We start from the raw sequence: 18069 nt of genomic DNA, 5'->3' as shown, positions 1-18069 counted from the left end.
TTGCAAACCTGGTGCAGAGTGCACAATGGCACTAGTCATCCACAAATTGGAGATCATTGTATATTAATGTTGGTCAGTTCAGATTTGACACAGAGGCCACTGAGGTTGAAGAGTTTTCCAACTGGACAATATTTAATGCTGACCGCAAAGTTGCATCTTTGATGATCTTTCTCTTCCACTCTTCCCGCTCTACTAATGTCTTGTGAAGGTTTCACTTGGATGAATTAACTCACATTATCTGTTTGTTATGGTTTTGCATAAACATTAAGAGAAAGCAAAAGAAAATTGTGAAACTTATTTTGTAATAAAACTTTAATTAAAAATGTCAACATATATTCTGTAAAGAATTCCATGACATTTAATAGTGGAAGCAGATACTGCAAAACAGAGAGAGCAAAAATGTAAGCTGGGGGCTCAGCTCTAGAGCACAGGAAGATATCAATGGGCCAGTCAGGTTGGTGGAACTGTGACAAATGAAGTTCAGTCTGGAGAAGGGAAGGGTAATGCATTAAGTGAAGCTAACAAGTCAAGGGAATACACAATAAGTGGTAAGTTACTGAGAAGTGTAGAGGAACAGAGGGGGCTGGATTCTTCGTCCTGCCACGCCAGATTTCTGGTTGAGCACGCTGGCGGGATGCTCTGTTTTGCCGGCTGGTCAATGGGATTTCCCATTGTGGGGCAGCCCCACGCCATCGGGAAACCCCTAGGCTGCCGGCAAAACGGAGCATCCCGATGGTGGAGAATCCAGCCCAGGGTCTTTGGAATGCAAGTGCACGGATCCCTGAGGGTCGTTGGACAGGTAGATAAAGTGGCAAAGAAGGCATAAGAGATACTTGTCTTTATTAGTCAGGGAAAATATAAGGGGCAGGGATGTTATGCTTGACCTGTTTAAAACACTAGTTAGGCCACAGATGGAATATTGCATGCAGTTCTCATAGGAAATAGGTGATTACATTAGAGAATGTACCTTGGAGATTTGCAATTATGTTGCGTGGATTGAAGAATTTTAATTATAAAGAAAGATTGTACCTGTAGGGTTGTTTTAGTTGGAATAGAAGAGGCTGAGGAAAGACCTAACTGAAGCATATAAAATTATGAGGGGTCTAGGTAGATTGGATAGGATGGAGCTATTCCCCTTGGTTGAGAGGCACATAACTAGGGGGCACAGACTTAGGGAAAGAAGTAGTAGGTTCAGGGGGGATTTGAGAGGAAATAATTTCATCCAGAGGGTAGTGGGAATCTGGAACTCGCAGGCTGAAAGGGTGGGAGAGGTAGAAACCCTTATTACATTAATATGTCCCTGGATAAACACTTGAAATGCTATAACCTACAAGAGCTGCAGAGTGGGATTAAGCTGCATGGCACCTTGTCAGCCAATGTAGTCACTGGGATGATTGGCTCCTTCTGTGCTGTAAATTTCTATGATTATATGATTCATTTTGACTTTGGCCAATAGTATGAAACTAGACACTTGAAAGCTACCTGTTCTGACGCCCATATCGGCAGCTGGAGTAACATGAGGCTCTCCAGTGCCGTGCTGGCCCCCTGTGCGGTGCAGGATCGCTGATCCTAGAGGCCAGATGACGGCATCGTAAAACGCTCCGGCATTTACGACGGCGTCAACACTTAGCCCCAGGATCGGAGAATCCCGCCCCTTTTTTCCACAGCACCCTGTACAATGAGCCTGAGGAACCAAAAATAAACATTGCCTGAGTGTCGCTGCCACTGTTAAGTCAAAATAGAAAAAGAATTTCCACTCAGTGAAATTTTAAGCACATGTTTACAGCAGAACTTTGCTTGGAATTATCAGGATCAATTATTGTTGGGAAATGTTGGACTAAATGAATATTCAACATTGGTAAGATAGGAACAAGGTAGGAGAGGGAAACTTCATGAAAATTTAAGCCAGGGTTTGTGGGTCCACACAATAAAAGGTAAGTCAACATGACTACCATCCGAACTGGAATATGCCCTGAGGTGAAAATATTGGTCTGCAAACTTAGCGATAGTCCTCCATTGTCAACATGGTCATCCTTACATTATTCGTTATCTCCAGTGCTGGATACAGAGGCTCGCTGAATGTTTGCTCAAAAGTGTGCAAGTGGGTTAGTGTGTCATCTGACACAGCATAAAAGGAGATCATTCCACATTCAAAATCCACAAACACTCCCACTATGGCAGGGTAATCTCTAAAATTAGGTAGTTTGGTTTTATATTTATTATGCAAGGCTAAAGGCGAGAACACCCCTGACTGGACACACCAGGATTTTTCATTCTGCCCCAGTGAGCATTCATTACTCCGCCCTTTTCGACTGATGCTTCTGTAACAGACTCCCACTTTCCATCCCACTTCTTTGCTGGTCTTCACCTCCCAGTAACAGCGGCCGTAGCTCACTCCTACAGAGCAGAGGACCTGGTGTTTGCCATTAAACCTGTGTGGACTCTCTGGGTACAGCTGTGAATCTGAAGATCCCAACGCAATGCTGTTATTGTTCAACAGAATGAGGGAGGGATGAGCTGTATCTGGATCCAGAGTCAGTGACTGTCCATCTGCGAATTAAAGGAAAAATCAAAATGAATCACAGTCGCTCACCCATGGCAGGAAAGTAACTCACTGTCCTTACTCCTGGCAGTATACTGAGAATTTTAAATATTAGCCCCCTTTCCGTATTACTTCATGCCATCTCTCAGTCTTTTCACATAACGTGCACAGCTGCCATATTTAAACCTGTGTGTGCCGTGCTATTCCTTTAACTTCTATTGGGCTCCATTAGGTTAGCGCCCAAGTCCAAAGACGGGAATGTCAGTGCTGTAGTGGGGCAAAGAATTCAACTGACAAGCGACAGAGAATTCTGAGTTGTGCTTGTGGACAGAGAAGACGCTGCTCGGCATGGTGATCACCTAATCCGTGGCACATTGTAATTGAATTACGTAGAATACGCAGCATCGAAACAGGCTATCCAGACCAGCTGGTCCTTGCCAGCTGTTACGCTCCTCCTCCCATCCTTCCTCATCTAACTCTGTCAGCATAACCTTCTATTCCCATCTCGCTCATATGTTCACCTATCTTCCCCTTCACTGTATCATGACTATCACCTTACCCACTCCCTGTGATAGAAGTTCCACATTCTCACCACAGGATGGGCAAAACAGTTCTTTCTCAATTCCTTATTTCATTGCTGGCACACTATTTTATGTTGATGGCCTCTGATTTTGCTCTTTCCCGCGAGTGGAACTCTCTTCGGCTTCTCTTTTTTTTTAGAAAATATTTTATTGAAGCATTTGTAATTTTCACAGTTTAAAACATTAACATTTCTTAAAAGAACAACCCTCGTGGGCCGCGCATGCAAAAAACCTAAAAAACAATGTCCCCAACTGCCCACGCCCTATTCCCTAATTAACCATACTGAGTTCCCTGTCCTTGTCTAACACTGCCATGCCTCCTATTTTCTTCCCCCCCACCCCCCTCCCTTTACTGCTGATGTTCAATTTTCTTTGAAGAAGTCGATGAACAGCTGCCATCTCTGGGCGAACCCCTGAGTTGATCCTCTCAAGGTGAACTTGATTTTTTTCCAGGCTGAGAAACCCTGTTATATCGCTGACCCACACACTTGACTTCGGGGGCCCTGAGTCCCTCCATCCAAGCAAATTCCATCTCCGGGCCACCAGGGACGAAAAGACCAGGACATCGGCCTCCCTCCCCCCTTGGCCCCCGGATCATCCGATACCCCAAATATTGCCAATTCTGGGCTTGAGGTTATCCTCCCTTCCAGGACTTCTTTTTTTTTTATAAATACTTTATTGAAAATTTTTGGTCAACCAACACAGTACACTGTGCATCCTTTACACAATATTATAACAACACAAATAACAATGACCTATTTTATAAACAAAAAATGAATAAATAATAAATAACAAAAATGAAAACTAACCCTAATTGGCAACTGCCTTATCACAAGTAACACTCTCCAAAAATATAATTTAACAGTCCAATATATAATTATCTGTAGCAACGACCTATACATATTATACAGTATATATTAACAACCCTGAGAGTCCTTCTGGTTCCTCCTCCCCCCCCTCCCCCCCTCCCCCCCAGATCCTGGGCTGCTGCTGCTGCCTTCTTTTTTCCATTCCATCTATCTTTCTGCGAGGTATTCGACGAACGGTTGCCACCGCCTGGTGAACCCTTGAGCCGACCCCCTTAGGACGAACTTAATCCGCTCTAGCTTTATAAACCCCGCCATGTCATTTATCCAGGTCTCCACCCCCGGGGGCTTGGCTTCTTTCCACATTAGCAATATCCTGCGCCGGGCTACTAGGGACGCAAAGGCCAAAACATCGGCCTCTCTCGCCTCCTGCACTCCCGGCTCTTGTGCAACCCCAAATATAGCCAACCCCCAGCTTGGTTCGACCCGGACCCCCACTACTTTTGAAAGCACCTTTGTCACCCCCATCCAAAACCCCTGTAGTGCCGGGCATGACCAAAACATATGGGTATGATTCGCTGGGCTTCTCGAGCACCTCGCACACCTATCCTCCACCCCAAAAAATTTACTGAGCCGTGCTCCAGTCATATGCGCCCTGTGTAATACCTTAAACTGAATCAGGCTTAGCCTGGCACACGAGGACGACGAGTTTACCCTGCTTAGGGCATCTGCCCACAGCCCCTCCTCGATCTCCTCCCCCAGCTCTTCTTCCCATTTCCCTTTTAGTTCATCTACCATAGTCTCCCCTTCATCCCTCATTTCCCTATATATATCTGACACCTTACCATCCCCCACCCATGTCTTTGAGATCACTCTGTCCTGCACCTCTTGTGTCGGGAGCTGCGGGAATTCCCTCACCTGTTGCCTCGCAAAAGCCCTCAGTTGCATATACCTGAATGCATTCCCTTGGGGCAACCCATATTTCTCGGTCAGCGCTCCCAGACTCGCGAACTTCCCATCCACAAACAGATCTTTCAGTTGCGTTATTCCTGCTCTTTGCCACATTCCATATCCCCCATCCATTCCCCCCGGGGCAAACCTATGGTTGTTTCTTATCGGGGACCCCCCCAAGGCTCCAGTCTTTCCCCTATGCCGTCTCCACTGTCCCCAAATCTTCAGTGTAGCCACCACCACCGGGCTTGTGGTGTAGTTCCTCGGTGAGAACGGCAATGGGGCTGTCACCATAGCCTGTAGGCTAGTCCCCCTACAGGACGCCCTCTCTAATCTCTTCCACGCCGCTCCCTCCTCCTCTCCCATCCACTTACTCACCATTGAAATATTAGCGGCCCAATAATACTCACTTAGGCTCGGTAGTGCCAGCCCCCCCCTATCCCTGCTACGCTGTAAGAATCCCTTCCTCACTCTCGGGGTCTTCCCGGCCCACACAAAACCCATGATGCTCTTTTCAATCCTTTTAAAAGAAGCCTTCGTGATCACCACCGGGAGGCACTGAAACACAAAGAGGAATCTCGGGAGGACCACCATCTTAACCGCCTGCACCCTCCCTGCCAGTGACAGGGATACCATATCCCATCTCTTGAAATCCTCCTCCATTTGTTCCACCAACCGTGTTAAATTTAACCTATGCAATGTGCCCCAATTCTTGGCTATCTGGATCCCCAGGTAACGAAAGTCCCTTGTTACCTTCCTCAACGGTAGGTCCTCTATTTCTCTACTCTGCTCCCCTGGATGCACCACAAACAACTCACTTTTCCCCATGTTCAATTTATACCCTGAAAAATCCCCAAACTCACCAAGTATCCGCATTATCTCTGGCATCCCCTCCGCCGGGTCTGCCACGTATAGTAGCAAATCGTCCGCATACAAAGATACCCGGTGTTCTTCTCCTCCTCTAAGTACTCCCCTCCACTTCTTGGAACCCCTCAACGCTATCGCCAGGGGCTCAATCGCCAGTGCAAACAATAATGGGGACAGAGGGCATCCCTGCCTTGTCCCTCTATGGAGCCGAAAATATGCAGATCCCCGTCCATTCGTGACCACGCTCGCCATTGGGGCCCTATACAACAGCTGCACCCATCTAACATACCCCTCTCCAAAACCAAATCTCCTCAACACCTCCCACAAATAATCCCACTCCACTCTATCAAATGCTTTCTCGGCATCCATTGCCACTACTATCTCCGTTTCCCCCTCTGGTGGGGCCATCATCATTACCCCTAACAGCCTCCGTATATTCGTGTTCAGCTGTCTCCCCTTCACAAACCCAGTTTGGTCCTCGTGGACCACCCCCGGGACACATTCCTCTATTCTCATTGCCATTACCTTGGCCAGGATCTTGGCATCTACATTTAGGAGGGAAATAGGTCTATAGGACCCGCATTGTAGCGGGTCCTTTTCCTTCTTTAAGAGAAGCGATATCGTTGCTTCAGACATAGTCGGGGGCAGTTGTCCCCTTTCCTTTGCCTCATTAAAGGTCCTCGTCAATACCGGGGCGAGCAAGTCCACATATTTTCTATAGAATTCGACTGGGAATCCATCCGGTCCCGGGGCCTTTCCCGCCTGCATGCTCCTAATTCCTTTCACCACTTCTTCTACCTCGATCTGTGCTCCCAGTCCCACCCTTTCCTGCTCTTCCACCTTGGGAAATTCCAGCCGATCCAAGAAGCCCATCATTCTCTCCCTCCCATCCGGGGGTTGAGCTTCATATAATTTTTTATAAAATGTCTTGAACACTCCATTCACTCTCTCCGCTCCCCGCTCCATCTCTCCTTCCTCATCCCGCACTCCTCCTATTTCCCTCGCTGCTCCCCTTTTCCTCAATTGGTGTGCCAGCAACCTGCTCGCCTTCTCCCCATATTCGTACTGTACACCCTGTGCCTTCCTCCATTGTGCCTCTGCAGTGCCCGTAGTCAGCAAGTCAAATTCTACATGTAGCCTTTGCCTTTCCCTGTACAGTCCCTCCTCCGGTACTTCCACATATTGTCTGTCCACCCTCAAAAGTTCTTGCAGCAACCGCTCCCGTTCCTTACTCTCCTGCTTCCCTTTATGTGCCCTTATTGATATCAGCTCCCCTCTAACCACCGCCTTCAACGCCTCCCAGACCACTCCCACCTGGACCTCCCCATTATCATTGAGTTCCAAATACTTTTCAATGCACCCCCTCACCCTTAGACACACCCCCTCATCTGCCATTAGTCCCATGTCCATTCTCCAGGGTGGGCGCCCTCCTGTTTCCTCCCCTATCTCCAAGTCTACCCAGTGTGGAGCGTGATCCGAAATGGCTATAGCCGTATACTCCGTTCCCCTCACCTTCGGGATCAACGCCCTTCCCAGCACAAAAAAGTCTATTCGCGAGTAGACTTTATGGACATAGGAGAAAAACGAGAACTCCTTACTCCTAGGTCTGCTAAATCTCCACGGGTCTACACCTCCCATCTGCTCCATAAAATCTTTAAGTACCTTGGCTGCTGCCGGCCTCCTTCCAGTCCTGGACTTCGACCTATCCAGCCCTGGTTCCAACACCGTATTAAAATCTCCCCCCATTATCAGCTTTCCCATCTCTAGGTCCGGAATGCGTCCTAGCATCCGCCTCATAAAATTGGCATCATCCCAGTTCGGGGCATATACGTTTACCAAAACCACCGTCTCCCCCTGTAGTTTGCCACTCACCATCACGTATCTGCCCCCGTTATCCGCCACTATAGTCTTTGCCTCGAACATTACCCGCTTCCCCACTAATATAGCCACCCCCCTGTTTTTCGCATCTAGCCCCGAATGGAACACCTGCCCCACCCATCCTTTGTGTAGCCTAACCTGATCTATCAGTTTCAGGTGCGTTTCCGGTAACATAACCACATCTGCCTTAAGTTCTTAAGGTGTGCGAGTACCCGTGCCCTCTTTATCGGCCCGTTCAGCCCTCTCACGTTCCACGTGATCAGCCGGGTTGGGGGGCTTCCTACCCCCCCCCCCCCCCCTTGTCGATTAGCCATCACCTTTTTCCAGCTCCTCACCCGGTTCCCACGCAGCTGTATCTCCCCCAGGCGGTGCCCCCCCCGCCCATCCCCTCCCATATCAGCTCCCCCCTCTCCCCAGCAGCAGCAACCCAGTAATTCCCCCCCGCTAGGTCCCCCGCTAGCGTAATTACTCCCCCATGTTGCTCCCAGAAGTCAGCAAACTCTGGCCGACCTCGGCTTCCCCCCGTGACCTCGGCTCGCACCGTGCGACGCCCCCTCCTTCCTGCTTCTCTATTCCCGCCATGATTATCATAGCGCGGGAACCAAGCCCGCGCTTCTCCCTTGGCCCCGCCCCCAATGGCCAACGCCCCATCTCCTCCACCTCCCCTCCTCCCCCCATCACCACCTGTGGGAGAGAGAAAAGTTACCACATCGCAGGATTAGTACATAAAACTCCTCTTTCCCCCCTTTTTAACCCCCCTCTTTGCCCCCCACATTCGCCCCACCACTTTGTTCAAACGTTCTTTTTAATAACCCGCTCATTCCAGTTTTTCTTCCACAATAAAAGTCCACGCTTCATCCGCCGTCTCAAAGTAGTGGTGCCTCCCTCGATATGTGACCCACAGTCTTGCCGGTTGCAGCATTCCAAATTTTATCTTCTTTTTATGAAGCACCGCCTTGGCCCGATTAAAGCTCGCCCTCCTTCTCGCCACCTCCGCACTCCAGTCTTGATAAACGCGGATCACCGCGTTCTCCCATTTACTGCTCCGAGTTTTCTTTGCCCATCTAAGGACCATTTCTCTATCCTTAAAACGGAGGAATCTCACCACTATGGCTCTGGGAATTTCTCCTGCTCTCGGCCTTCGCGCCATCACTCGGTATGCTCCCTCCACCTCCAACGGACCCGCCGGGGCCTCCGCTCCCATTAACGAGTGCAGCATCGTGCTCACATATGCCCCGACGTCCGCTCCCTCCACACCTTCAGGAAGACCAAGAATCCTCAGGTTGTTCCTCCTTGCGTTGTTCTCCAGTGCCTTCAACCTTTCCACACATCGTTTCTGATGTGCCTCATGCGTCTCCGTCTTCACCACCAGGCCCTGTATGTCGTCCTCATTCTCGGCTGCCTTTGCCTTCACGACCCAAAGCTCCCGCTCCTGGGTTTTTTGTTCCTCCTTTAGCCCTTCGATCGCCTGTAGTATCGGGGCCAACAGCTTTCTTCATTTCCTTTTTGAGCTCTTCCACACAGCATTTCAAGAACTCTTGTTGTTCAGGGCCCCATGTTAAACTGCCACCTTCCGACGCCATCTTGTTTTTGCTTGCCTTCCTTGCCGCTGTTCCAAAGGATCCACTGCAATCCGGCCACTTTCTCCTCCTTTTTCCATCCGTGTCCAGGGGGGATTCCCTTCTGGTTTACCGCACAGTGTTTTTAGCCGTCAAAATTGCCGTTGGGGCTCCTATCAAGAGCCCCAAAGTCCGTTCCACCGGGAGCTGCCGAAACGTGCGACTCAGCTGGTCATCGCCGCACCCGGAAGTCTCTCTTCGGCTTCTCGATCAACACTTCTCATAATTTTAAAGATTTTTGTGAGGTAATTATTCAAGAGAAAGGGGACTTTGGTCTGTTCACTCTTTATATGATCTCGCATTTCTGAAATCATCCTTGTAAAACCTTGTTGCCGTCTCCAGTGCCTCTTTCTCTTTATAATATGGTGCCCAGAGCCGTACACAGTGCTGCAAGTGTATACTAACAAAGCTTCTTTGTAAGTTTAGCATAACTTAATGCTTGGTTTGCTTTCTTAATAGCTGCATATTTTATGTTGAGTGATTTGTGTATTTGTACCCCATTTAGCTTTTACGTTATGTGCTTCTCTTTATTATGAACTGTAATACTGTTCATCCATGTTGAATTGAATCTGCCAAAATATATGGCCATTTTGCAAGTTTATTAAATCATTAATATAAATTGTAGTCCCAGCATTGACCCTCCTGGGATTTCACTTCCCACCTTCTGGCATCCTGAATAACTACTTCTTACCTCTATTCTCTGCTTTCTGTCTTGAAGCTAGGTATCCATTGACTACTTGACTCCAAGGCGGGTTTCTCCATCCCGCCGCGGGACGTTGTCGGGATTCTCCGTTTCGCTGGCTGGGTCAATGGGGTTTCCCATTGTGGGGCAGCCCCATGCCGTTGGGAAACCCCCGGGCTGCCGGCAAAACAGATCATCCCGACGGCGGAGAATTCAGCCCCATATATTTTGACCTTATTCATTACTATATTAAATGGTAACTTCTTTTTTTTGTTCTTGGAATGTGGGTGTTGCTGGCTGGGCCAGCATTTGTTGCCCATCCCTAATTATCGTTGAACTGAGTGGCTTGCTAGGCTATTTCAATGGGGCAAATAATAGTCAACCACATCACTGTGTGGGTCTGGAGTCACATTTAGGCCAGACCAGGTAAAGGCAGCAGATTTCCTTCCATGAAGGAGAATCGGCAATGGTTTTGTGGTCAGCATTATATTTTAATTCCAGATTTTTTATTGCCGTGGTGGGATTCGAACATGAGACCCTGGAGCATTACCCGGGGTCTCTGAATACTTAATGATCTGTTGAGCTGCTCGCCGAAAAATTCTTTTCACTGTACCTCGGTACACGTGACAATAAACAAAATCCAAATCCATTTTGTTGTCTACATTATTGTTACTTTCTCACATGCGGTATTCTATTATTTTTCCAATTACCAATGTTATGTTGACAGGTCTATAATTCCATGGGCAGGTTCCATTTCCTTTCTTAGATATAGGTATAATGTTAACCATCTCTCAGTCCTCTGGCACTTCACTTTATTAAATATGTGTGCTAGTGCATCTGATATCTCCTCTAGATTCTTTCACAATGCACAGATATAATCTGCCTTCAGCAGGGGTTTTATTTTGGTTGATTTGTTTATTTAATACTTCTCTTTTTATTTTAAATGCACTTATATCATTTTGAAGCTCATCTTCTGATGTCATGTCAATTTGATCTATCTCCATGGCAAAAGAATAATTTAATATTTCTGCCGTTTTGTTGTTGCTGTCTGTGATTTTATCCTGCCCGTCCCTTGATCACTTGATTCCCATCCTGACCTTCCTTTTTTTATTTACGAGCCTGTAGAATATTTTACTATTTTGAACTATTATGTTCCTTTGATCATTTGATTTCAATTTTCCTGCTAATTTTTTGACTTTGCTTCGAATCTCTTTCTTTCTCCCTTGTCGTGGTTTCGTTTGTTGTCCATGTACTTTAGTGGATGTCCTTCCCCTCCCCTCAAATTTTCCCTTATGTCTATATTCATAGAAGAATCATAGAAGTTTACAGCATGGAAACAGGCCCTTCGGCCCAACCAGTCCATGCCGCCCAGTTTTTACCATTAAGCTAGTCCCAGTTGCCCGCACTTGGCCCATAACCCTCTATACCCATCTTACCCATGTAACTATCTAAATGCTTTTTAAAAGACACATTTGTACCCGCCTCTACTACTACCTCTGGCAGCACATTCCAGACACTCACTACCCTCTGAGTGAAGAAATTGCCCCTCTGGGCCCTTCTGAATCTCTCCCCTCTCACCTTAAACCTATGCCCTCTAGTTTTAGACTCCCCTACCTTTGGGAAAAGATGTTGACTATCTACCTTATCTATGCCCCTCATTATTTTATAGACCTCTATAAGATCACCCCTAAGCCTCCTACGCTCCAAGGAAAAAAGTCCCAGTCTATCCAGCCTCTCCTTATAACTCAAACCATCAAGTCCCGGCAACATCCTAGTAAATCTTTTCTGCACTCTTTCCAGTTTAATAATATCCTTCCTATAATAGGGTGACCAGAACTGCACACAGTATTCCAAGTGTGGCCGTACCAATGTCTTGTACAACTTCAACAAGACGTCCCAACTCCTGTATTCAATGTTCTGACCAATGAAACCAAGCATGCCGAATGCCTTCTTCACCACCCTGTCCACCTGCGACTCCACCTTCAAGGAGCTATGAACCTGAACTCCTAGATCTCTTTGTTCTATAACTCTCCCCAACGCCATACCATTAACTGAGTAGGTCCTGGCCTGATTCGATCTGCCAAAATGCATCACCTCACATTTATCTAAATTAAACTCCATCTGCCATTCGTCGGCTCACTGGCCTAATTGATCAAGATCCCGTTGCAATCCTAGATAACCTTCTTCACTATCCACTGTGCCACCAATCTTGGTGTCATCTGCAAACTTACTAACCATGCCTCCTAAATTCTCATCCAAATCATTAATATAAATCACAAATAACAGTGGACCCAGCACCGATCCCTGAGGCACACCACTGGTCACAGGCTTCCAGTTTGAAAAACAACCCTCTACAACCACCCTCTGTCTTCTGTCGTCCAGCCAATTTTGAATCCAATTGGCAACCTCACCCTGGATCCCGTGAGCTTTAACCTTCTGCAACAACCTACCATGCGGTACCTTGTCAAAGGCTTTGCTAAAGTCCATGTAGACAACGTCTACTGCACTGCCCTCATCTACCTTCTTGGTCACCCCCTCAAAAAACTCAATCAAATTTGTGAGACATGATTTTCCACGCACAAAGCCATGCTGACTGCCCCAAATCAGTCCTTGCCTCTCTAAATGCTTGTAGATCCTGTCTCTCAGAATACCTTCTAGCAACTTACCTACTACAGACGTTAGGCTCCCCGGTCTGTAGTTCCCAGGCTTTCCCTGCTGCCCTTCTTAAACAAGGGCACAACATTCGCCACTCTCCAATCTTCAGGCACCTCACCTATGGCTGCCGATGATTCAAATATCTCTGTTAGGGGACCCGCAATTTCCTCCCTAGCCTCCCACAACACCCTGGGATACATTTCATCAGGTCCAGGGGATTTATCTACCTTGATGCGCTTTAAGACTTCCAGCACCTCCTCCTCTGTAATATGCACACTTCTCAAGACATCACTATTTATTTCCCTTAGTTTCCTAACATCCATGCCTTTCTCCACCGTGAATACCGATGAGAAATATTCATTCAGGATCTCACCCAACTCTTGTGGCTCTGCACATAGATGCCCTTGTTGATCCTTAAGAGGCCCTATTCTGTCCCTAGTTACTCTTTTCCCCTTTATGTATTTGTAGAATCTCTTTGGATTCTCCCTTGCATTATTTGCCAAAGCAATTTCATGTCCCCTTTTTGCCCTCCTGATTTCCCTCTTAACTCTATTTCGACAATCTCTATACTCTTCAAGGGATCCACTTGATCCCAGTTGCTTATGTACGTCATATGCCTCCTTCTTCTTTTTGACCAGAGTCTCAATATCTCGAGTCATCCAGGGTTCCCTACTTCTACCAGCCTTACCCTTCACTCTAAAGGGAATGTGCTTACCCTGCACCCTGGTTAACACATTTTTAAAAGCCTCCCATTTACCAGCCGTCCCTTTGCCTGCCAACAGTCTCCCCCAATCTACCTCTGCAAGTTCCTGTCTGATACCATCAAAATTGGCCTTGCCCCAATTAAGAATTTTAACTCTTGGGCCAGACCTATCATTCTCCATAGCTATCTTAAAACTAATGGAGTTATGGTCACTTGTCCCAAAGTGATCTCTCACTAGCACTTCTGTCACTTGCCCTTCCTTATTTCCCAAGATGAGGTCAAGTTTTGCCCCCTCTCTAGTCGGTCCATCCACATACTGAATGAGAAATTCCTCCTGAATACACTCAACAAATTTCCCTCCATCCAAGCCCCTAATGCTATGGCTGTCCCAGCCAATGTTCTTCCATATGTCTCATTAATGTTCAGATTCTTCTTGTTCGTTAGCAGGATATATTTTTCTTGGACTATACTTTTCATTGCAGTTCTATAGCAGTGTTTGCCAACATTGCTGCCAAGTTCAAAATTATTCTATTCTCAGGCTCTAAGAATCAGCTCTTACTCAATCTGTTGCCCTGGTCTTTGTCATGCTTAATATCTTTCTTAATTATTATTCTAAACAATATTATATTACAGTCATTATTTCCCAAATGTTCCCTTCTTTTACTTCTTTTGTCTCCTCTGGTTCATTCCCTAGTACTAGATCCAGGAGCAAATACCTCCCGACTGAGCTTCTTATATACTGGGTTAGAAAGAAGACTTGCACACATTGTAGAAACTCTGTTCCCAAATCCCCTTTATTGACTAATGGATTTCAGTGTGTTTGAAATCAGTCATTATTATTAATCTATGTGTTTCTTCCTCCACCTCCCTTCCACGTTTAGATGCCCTGTAGACCCCCCTATTAATGTGATTGATCTTTCGCAATGTTTTACTTTTAACTCAATGGATTCTATTTCTGTATAACATGCTGCCAGTATATTATCTCTAAGTATAGTTACTCCACTTTCCCTTTCCCCCTATATTTTTAATATCTCCGCCAGTGAAAGTGGGGGAGATAACGGGCAGTATTCTCCGCCTCCATTCCCCACTGTGTATGTTCCAGCAGCAGAGGCGGTCCGCCATCGGCTGGCAGTGGGATCTTCAGGTCCCGCTGATATCTATGGGATTTTGCATGTCCCACACCCTCCAACGCCAGTAATCGCACCGCGGGGGAGGGTCACCATTGGCCGGTAGATCCTGCCGCCGGGAAGAGCCAGTAAATTTCAGCCAGTGTTTATGCCCCTGTTAGTCTCTTTGTTTGAAAACAGTATGGGCTGGATTTTACTAGGCCCCATTGGCCATGTTTTCGGTGGGGTCCTGCAGGAGTCAGTGAGAGGGCCCCAGCTATTCACAATATTTATCAATGATTTGGATGAGGGAACCAAAAGTCATATTTCCAAGTTTACTTGGTGACATGAAATCTGTAGAAGATGAGTGGTGAGGAGGCTTCATGGTGATTTAGACAAGTGGGCAAATATGTGTTTGATGCAGTATAACATGGACAAATGTGAAGTTATCCACTCCGGACAGAGATCCGGAAAGGCAGAGTATTATTTGAATGGGGATAGATTGGGAAATCTTGATGTACAAAGGGATTTTGGTGTCGCTGAAAGCAAGCATGCAGTTGCAGCAAACAGTTAGGAAAGCAAATGACATGTTGTCCTTCATTGCAAGAGGACTTGAGCAAGGATGTCTTACTGTAGCTGTACATTGTCAGACCACACCTGGAGTATTGTGTGCAGGTTTGGTCTCCTTATCTAAGATAGGGTTTACTTGCCATAGAGGGAGTGCAGTGAATGTTCACCAGACTGATTCCTGGGATGGTAGGATTGTTGTATGAGGAGAGATTGGGTCGACTGGGCCCATTTTCAGGGGAGGGAGTCTAATTGAAACATAAAATTCTGACAAGGCTGGACAGGCCGGATGCTGGGATGATGTTTCCCTTGGCTAGGGAGGGTCTGGAACAAGGGATCACAGTTTCAGGGTAGAGGGTAGGCATTTTGGACTAAGATGAGAAGAAACTTCTTCATTCAGATGCCGGAACTTCCCGGGACTCCCGTAGACGGGACTTTCCAGTTCCGCCAATGGCGAATCGCCGCCGCAAGGTCCACGGCAGTAGGGGCTGCAAACAACAGGAAATACCATTGACAGCAGCGGAACCAGAAGTTCCCACCTTAGGCCATTGGTGTACGGCCTCCACTGCTTTGAAACATACCGCAGGGGAGCAGCATGGAAAACCTGCCCGGAGAACGGTGAATCTGTGGAATTCTCGACCACAAAAGGTTGTGGAGGCCAAATCATTAAATATATTTAAGATTGAAATGGATAGATTTCTGGAGTCTAAAGGCATTAAGGGGTATGGGAAGAGCAATGGAGTATGACGTTGACATAGAGGATCAACTATGATCATGTTGAATGGAGGAGCAGGCTCCAAGGGCTGAAAGACCTACTCATGCTCCTATTTTCTATGTTTCCATATTTCTAAACGAAGGCAGGTTCCCAGCCCTCAACCTTCTTGCCCACCCCTGAGCTCAGTCCCACAACATAGTAGTAGGGTGGGCATTGAAATTGGGAGCCCGTCTGCCTAATGTCAATGTGGTGTATGTATTCACCATAATGCATGACACTGTAACCATTGTATCCACCTAATGTAACCTTTGACCTGGAAGTGGTGATACGAGCTGCTTTAAGGTACTGTACTGTAACCCTGGTGGGCTCCGCCTCTGGCTCTGCCCTCACCGGGGCCAGATATAACCTGGCCACGTGCGGGTGGCACTCATCTGCACAACTGACTCTGGCTAGGCAAGTTCATGACTAATATGTTCACTCGCTCTCTCGGCCTGTTGGTGAATTGAAGGTATATCAGTCAATAAATAATTAATGGTCACCGGAGCTTGTTAACAAGCCAACTGACCCTGATAAAATGCTGTCCACAACATAATATGGTTGGCGTGGGAAGTCGGGCAGAGTGGGCAGCCTGTTTTTGCAAATGGTTTTTAAAAGAGATAAAACTGTGGGGCATTCTATCTTGATGGGCGGGTGCTGGGGGGTGGTTTACACGTCAGCAGGGGCAGCCCCTTTAAGATACTACCTTGCTTTCCTTCTACCTGCCTGATCTCCAAAACCCACCATTCCCATACAGTGCCTTAAACTGGTCAAACACTCCCTGCTCAATACACTAGACTCACATGATTCTGGGATCATTGGGCCTTTTTCATGGGAGTGGTTGCAGTCCTGACAGTGCCCACTATGGAATTCTTGGCGCTGTCTGGACTGCTGGAGCTTCCAGCTATTGGGATTGGCCAGCAATGCTCCCCAGTGAGGGATGACGGTCCCACACTCCACCACTTTAGCCTATCCACAGTATGTTATAGGCTGTGGGGTGAGCCGGCTTTCAGCTAGAGTTCCTATCAATCACATCCCCAATAAAATGAAGCCCTATATCTTACAAATTAGTGGATGGATTTCAATGACCCTTCATTGCACAGATAGAATATAACCCAAGGAAGAATTGATTAGTTTGTGGACGAGATTTGGGCCCGGACCTTGGAATGGTTTAAAGGATCAGTTTATATTGGGAGATAGGACAGATGGGCATTTTTTGTTTTAGAATAGTGTGGGTTGTTTTATTTAGAATGTTGCTGACCGTTTTGGAATGGTGCGGATTGTCGAAGCCTCTGCAGTGGAATTTGTCACAGCTGTCATAATGTGAGCAGAGTTTTCTGAGCAGATTTTTGGAAGCTTCCTCAGTCAGATGGAAGCTCTTAATAAAGATTTATTTTTACAGCTTCGTAGTTACAGGGGCTGAGATTTTCCGTTCCCAATGGCGGCAGAAATTATCACAGGTGGGATGGAAAATTTGACGGTCTGATGACTTGGGGCAGGATTTTCCAGTCAGTTGGTGAGCAGGACTGGAAAATCCAAGGCAAAGCATCAACAGGCCGGCAAAAGCCTCGTGAAAAAGCTGCACAATTGTAATGCTGTTGTGTTAACACAGCATGGCAGAGATCTGTACTCTATGTGATGGAGATCTGAGTACCCTCTCCATGTGTTTCTACATACATTTTACTCTACAATATTTAATTCCCAGCCCTGATTTTTCAGCAGCCGTATCTGAGTAATCGGTTCCTCACAACATATTCTTCCCCAGTTTCCCTGTTTCGAGGTGTACTTACAGAGTTTTATCATCTCTCCACGGTCCCTCAGCTCTCTAGTCTGCTCCATTGGATACTTTATCATCTCTTTCAGGGTTGAGTTATGCACAATTTGAGCTGCTTTGTTCATTCTAGAGAATCAATATGGATTGGAGAGATCACAGAAAACTTAGCTAAGACACGAGTTAACAGCCAGGTCTGGTTGCACACTACCTTGGACAATATGAAGTAAACTATGGAATTGTCCATTTCAGCGGACCTATTTCCAGAGGTACTGTGTGGTGGCCTTTCAAAACAATGTACACAAATTTGCATGTGAAAATTAGCCGTGCCTTAGTTCATAGGTTGCCTAGAATACACTTTAGTAATGAAGGACTGCGCAGACCAATGCAGACATGAGACTGAAACAAGCGCCTTTTGCTGGAACTGAGCCTGTGCAGCATTCCAGGGGAATTTTGGAAACTTGGGGGAAATTTCCTGGACTTGCCGGTTAATCATGGTGCACATGCTGCAAGGTGATACTTCTGGCCATCATGGACTTGCGCATCTGACTTTGGCAGAGCTTCCCGCCTTGTGCTCATCTGAATATTGA

The 18069-nt window shown here is 46.8% G+C and overlaps 1 protein-coding gene across 1 annotated transcript in view; it reads right to left on the bottom strand.

The window, feature by feature from the left end:
* Nucleotides 1-354: 354 nt before the first annotated feature.
* The window catches only part of LOC140390060 (E3 ubiquitin-protein ligase TRIM7-like), a 40604-nt gene continuing 22889 nt past the window's right edge, over nucleotides 355-18069 (bottom strand). The window contains exons 5-6 of the mRNA XM_072474923.1: nucleotides 17499-17608; nucleotides 355-2550 (exon numbers count right to left, since the gene is read on the bottom strand). Of these exons, the coding sequence (XP_072331024.1) occupies nucleotides 2000-2550; nucleotides 17499-17608 (661 nt within the window). The 3' untranslated portion in view covers nucleotides 355-1999. The remainder of the gene's footprint in view (nucleotides 2551-17498; nucleotides 17609-18069) is intronic.

Source organism: Scyliorhinus torazame, chromosome 14 (assembly GCF_047496885.1).
Source record: "Scyliorhinus torazame isolate Kashiwa2021f chromosome 14, sScyTor2.1, whole genome shotgun sequence".
Classification (NCBI taxonomy): domain Eukaryota; kingdom Metazoa; phylum Chordata; class Chondrichthyes; order Carcharhiniformes; family Scyliorhinidae; genus Scyliorhinus; species Scyliorhinus torazame.
Note: the sequence above shows the minus strand (reverse complement) of the source record. Positions and strands in the feature narration are given on the sequence as shown.